Source organism: Clytia hemisphaerica, unplaced genomic scaffold, assembly GCF_902728285.1.
Source record: "Clytia hemisphaerica strain Z4C2 unplaced genomic scaffold, Clytia hemisphaerica genome assembly, whole genome shotgun sequence".
NCBI lineage: Eukaryota > Metazoa > Cnidaria > Hydrozoa > Leptothecata > Clytiidae > Clytia > Clytia hemisphaerica.
Genome location: NW_027104528.1, coordinates 81,773 through 87,546, shown reverse-complemented (window position 1 = coordinate 87,546; position 5,774 = coordinate 81,773). Strand labels below are relative to the sequence as shown.

At 36.7% G+C, this 5,774-nt stretch overlaps 1 protein-coding gene across 1 annotated transcript; it reads left to right on the top strand.

Moving 5' to 3' along the window:
• Positions 1-388: 388 nt before the first annotated feature.
• On the top strand, positions 389-3,634 carry LOC136822082 (Golgi-associated plant pathogenesis-related protein 1-like). The gene is made up of 5 exons (XM_067078293.1): positions 389-492; positions 918-991; positions 1,293-1,527; positions 2,838-2,928; positions 3,256-3,634. The coding sequence occupies exons 1-5, from the start codon at positions 407-409 to the stop codon at positions 3,544-3,546; spliced, it is 777 nt and encodes a 258-aa protein (XP_066934394.1). The 5' UTR covers positions 389-406; the 3' UTR covers positions 3,547-3,634.
• The last annotated feature ends 2,140 nt before the right edge of the window (positions 3,635-5,774 follow it).

Here is a 5,774-nt window from a genome sequence, read left to right as displayed (position 1 = left end):
TGAAATCCAATGTAAAAATTGCACTTCAAAACCATCCCGCTGGATTTTTTTAACTGAGAACAAAATAACTTCTATCCCCATTGGGATTTTGATAAACATCTTTATTGCCGCTTTGGAAAAAAAGTTCCACCGGGGCTTTGAGACAGGGGATGTTTAAATTATCAGAGCTCTCAAATTTCCCGAACCAAGCTGGAAAAGAAACAAAAATCCGACACTTTTATAGAATAGGTTTTGAAGGTTTAAACTTCAAGGAAATTTAGTGCAAAAGTATTAATGAATAAGATCATGTTCTGCTCACACTAAAATCTTTTTGAAGATTCTTTTATCGTGTCTGAAAATCTTAATTGTGAGGTATATTCCATTTTTGACACAGATTTGCCAAAAACAACTGAATTCATTTAAATAGATGGAAACGAAGTCCAGTCATCACAAATCATCTTTCATTGCAAGTCTTTCCAGAATCTTTTGGGTAATCATCTTTACAGCAGAAAGGTATGTCTATTTTACAGACCAAATCATTACATAAAGAGGTTCGAGAGGTTCGGTGCTGTTCTCATTTTTTGACGCTTCCAGCCTAAAATTATTCTTATATCATGTTCTTACATGTTCTAATTACAACTGTTAGGACAAAACTAAGGGTATAACTTTTATTTAGGAGTTTTGCTTTGTTTTTGATAGGATTGCGAATGACAAATTAAGTCTGGAGAATTCTAGATTCTAGACTTCTTAGCAAGCCCAGTGGTGTATTGAATAGCGTGAATATGCCCTTAAGGCGGAGAATCAAACATTTAGACTTGAAAATTGCAATTTTTTTCGTGAATTGGACCGGTGAAAAACACCGTTTACCGGGCCTAAATAAGACCCTTGGTTATTTGCTCCTGAAATTGCTAAATATGTTCTTTTCTACATTTCTTTAGAACAATGAAAGGATTCTTGGCCATAGCTTTTGTTTGCTGTTTGGTACAGGCTATTGAAAGCTGTACGGTGATAGGTAGGCTCCTAATCTTTTTTTTTGCACATTTCAGGCTCGTAGAATTGGTCCTTCCCTAAATCCCAAAAATACACTTCTTTTTCACTGTAAGAGTGAATCTTTTTCTCTCAGTTACAGTAGGGATGAAAAATATTCATCATAGTTAGTTTCGTAAGGCTCAGAAAATTTGATAAATCCTCATTTCAAACGTCACCTCAAAATATTAGGTCAATCAAGCTATCTTACTTAGACAAGGATTTAACTACCCCCCCCCCTAGAGGTGGATTTATTGGGACTATAATCGTGCATCTGTTTGCTTTAGAGGATGGAACTTCTGTCTTGGCGACTCATAATATGTTACGTGCGAGACACGGTGCACCAAACTTATCCTATGATGCCAAGTTAGCAAGCCACGCTGCTGCTTACTCCAAGAAATTATGCGAGACCAACACATTTGATCACGATAAGAATGAATTGTCGCATTACAAAGAAGGCGAAAATTTATATTATGGCAAAACCTCCGTCCAAGTTGATGTGTGCCTTGCCACTTACAAATGGTAAGCCTAATACATTTTTCCTCAAAGTAAAGTAGAATGATCTTCAATAATTTCTATACATCTTAGTTAGCCAAATTGTTATGACAACATAATGAGGACGTTAAATGGATCTGTAAATGAGTGTGAGGAATTTTCTTTGTATGAGTTTTCTTTATCTATCATCCTTACTTAAAATGCTGTATATGTTCTGAAGTCAATAACCTTCGCATAGTTTGGGGGGGGGGTTAGGAAAGACTGATGATCGTAACAGATCATCTATTCTGCGCCAACCATACTCTGCTTAACCATATGGCGAATGTAGTGATCAGAATCTGCTTGGAGATTACTCTCGGGTACTTAATAGCCGTCCCCCCCGCTAATTAATTTTTCCACCCAGGACATTCTTATTCCAACCCCCCCGCTTATTAATTTTCGGGAAAATGTTTTTGAAAGTTCCCTTTTTTGTCCTAATTCAGATGTATTAGCCTCCTTTTCAAAAATTTTCCACCCAGGACATTTTTATTCCAACCCCCCCCCCGCTTATTGAGTTTTGAGATTTATTCCAGCCCCCCCCCCCGCTTATTCCACCCCCCGGCTATTAGGTACCCGAGAGTAGAGGTAAACATAACTTTCATAAAATACCGTCTTGGGCGTTTAGACAGTTAGAAATACATGTGTACAGCCTTATTCGGGTGCTGGTCTAACAAGCAAACAAGACCTAGTGGGTGAGTGAGACCGGGCTACGAAAGGGACAGGCTTGGAAACTTAGTGGAGCAGAACCTAATTTTATTTGCTGCAGGCAGTTATGTGAGACTATGCAGTTTAAATACATTTTCACAGTTATTTCTACCATATGTGTAGATATTAGAATCATCTTGTAGATTTATAATATCTACACATATAGTAGATTTACGGATTCTAATATCTACACATATGGTAGATTTACGGATTCTAATATCTTAACATATGGTAGATTTACAATTTTTACATATCTACACATATGGTAGAAATAAGTGCGAGATCGGCCTGGCAGTTTAAATACATTCGTATCATTTAACAAATAAGAAAACTTTACATTCTAACTACAAATAAAAAGGATACTTGCAAACCTAGGTGGTACTGAGCTGGTCCGCTGCCAATCGCTGCCGAAAAAACACTAAAGTTCAGGAGAGCTAGCCAGCAATTGCTGCCCAATGAAGCGTGGAAGGCGCTATTGGGCGCTAGAAGGGCGCTGCTATAAAAGTGTAGCGGGAGGACATATGTTTTAGCCGGTCAAAAGTTTCGATAGAAAATAATGAAAATTTCAATCAATCTTTCGTCTTCTTATCTAGGTACAATGAAGTGAACGATATGGAATGGAATAAATTGCCAACATTTTATAATTTCTTGCCCGTTCCTTCCAACCTTGGACATTTCACACAGGTATGATATGAACATAGTTAGAAATGATTTTACTTTGAAGTCTATTGAATGCTAAATTCATTGGTTGTTTTTTAGACCACGCCAAACTTATCAGAGGAAGAGACTTGTAATTGTGATTTCATTGTCTTTTAACAAGTGTTGCACTGCTTTGAAAGTTTCCGACGTACTCGCTCCATTGTCTTAAATCAGCCAGTGTAAATTACAGTAATCAATAACAGTATTTTGAAAACGAGGCGTTGAAAAGAAAGTGTTGCTCGTGACGTAATTTATTAAAAGGTCTGAATTTTTAAAGAAAATAAAACCTAAAATTTATTTTGTATTTTATAGCTTGTCTGGAAAGGAACGAGTAAGGTGGGTTGTGGAACAGCCTACCGTAAGGAGGGTACTACCTACAAGACGTATATAACTTGCCGATACTCCTCGCCCGGTAACGTTATTGGTCAATTCCCAATGAATGTCGCCCCTACTAGCAAATCAAGACTCGGGTTAACTGACGTGTGCTCTGGTTGCTCAGATAGTGATCCTGCTTACTGTTCAACCATCAACGCTGCAACTGATTGTACACGTGGTTTCTTCGGTATTGCTGACATATGCAAAAAAACTTGCGGAAAATGTTAGATTTTTTTGGCTTTGTATAAGTAAATATTCTATTCTTTGTTATCTTTTGTGTAAGAATATAACTTGACAGAAAGATTCAAAACTACAACCCTATCAAAACTCCTCGATGTCTAAATATTATCATTAACCCTTAAGGGCTCTAACCATAGTCGATGAACATAAAAGTTATGTTTTAGGTTCTTTAACACTTTTGACAAAGAATTGCCTTTATAAATTGAATTAATGGGTAATTAACCTTTTTGTTTCAAATTTTTTTCAAACTGTCCGCAAAGAATTGAACTTTTTTAAATTTTTCGGAAAATTTTTCTAAATTAATGCATCAAAAGTTATGGCTGTTTTCCTATGAAAAATTGGAATGGAAAATTGGTCAAAAAGCACTATTTTCAAGATTTTGAAGCAAATAAGCTTATATTAGAAAGATTTTCCGAAAAAGTAGTTTTAGTTCGATAAAAGATACACCATCTACCGCAAAAATATTTTCAAAATGTTTTTTCTTCGCCGAAACTAAGCTCTTCAAAGTTGAAATACTCGCGAAAGTCTTCATTTTCTTCTTCATCAGACTTTTTCATAGCAATTGTTAAATTTTCAGACTCACGGATAATAAGCCTAACAGGAAATGTATAACATGCCACAGTTTTATGTGCTACATCAAGTAGAACTTTATATTTTGTAAGTGGCAAATATTAAAAATTCACTATGGTCAGAGCCCTTAAGTTGATAAATTTTGGCGTGGATTTAATTCGGCAAATTGGGAGTTTGGAGACATCCAAATGGATGAAAGTTACTATAAAATTTAGTAAAAAGGTTTCACATGATATTCTTTTTGAAATATTTTGCGGAATTCAACTTGGCGAATGGCCGATTTTTGAAAGTTTGGTTTCACCAAACTGATCAGTCCTAACTTGACTGATGGTAACATATCAATTGTCTTTTCACATCCGGAATCTTTATTTTGTGAGAAAGGACGAAAACCTTTAAGATATGAGGTCTTTCAAAAAAAAGTTCTGGCGTGTGTTATTGATGAAACTCATTGTATAAAACTTTGGTAAGTTGACCGATTTTTCACATTTCACGGAAAAATTCTATCTGAAGGCTTCATTCAAGATATCTGTGAAAAAGCTCGCCTCTTTTCATCTAACTTAAGGTATGAGGGTGCTAAATCCATTATATATAGCGCCATATAGTTAAAGCATAAAAAAGCTGATGATGCGCAGGAAACGAGGTTGGGAAGGATTCAGAAATAAATTTGAGAAAAAGATTTCGAAAACAGTTTTTAGAAGAAAGAAAAAAGAAAAATAATTGTAATCAAAGATTTAAAAATTAAATAAATAAATAGGAAATGGAAGGAAAGATTCATCAGAAAAATATTTGAGAAAAAAGTTGCGATTCAACATGCTTTTATTAAACCAACCCACTCTTAAATTGCCCGAGAGTTTTGGCTGCTTATGTACAAGCACCCTTTCAAGTGAGTGGCCCATGATTGATCGACCGTGGCATTCTCCGCCTGTTTTAGCTTTTGCAAGCGCCAAACGTGCCACATACGATTATGCCCATAGATGCTCCTACTTTTGAAAGCCAGGTCACCCAGCGCACACTGAGTATCAGGATATCCACCCTCGACCCCATGGCTTATCTAACCCCATTACGCTGTTGATGATTCTGATGGACGCGTTGACGAGGGGATATAAACGATTCCTCCAATTATACGGTACTGGCCTCTTTAAGTCGCAGAATCGTTTATCGGCCCTGGCTCGCGAGGGTGTCAGGATATCATTCAGCCATCTGGTTAAGGTACTTCTTTCTACTGTTTGCAGTATCAATTTACGTTTTTTGGTATTTTCGAGGGCAATCATAACACACCCCTGTGTCACAGACCTGCTGGGACCCCAGCCCTAATGGAAAATTTTACAAAAATTCTGGTCCCCGGTGGAAGAATACCCTGAAATTTCAGCCCCACTGGGAAATTGACTTTGATTTCATCCCCATTCGAAATTTAATGCTTAAAAATTTGCCCTACAAACCCATTCCCACTGAATTTTCTAACCTTGAAACAATAGAATTTCTATCCCCATTGAGATTTCAATAGGAGTTTTTATCTGCCACTGACTATGGTTTTGCACAATAGAGGAAAAGACCACTTTCTTCGTGCAATGACGTTTCTGAGGACATTTCTGCAGCCATTCTCAAAGAGTTGAACCAGGTCACACAAAAGGTTCCTTCACTACACC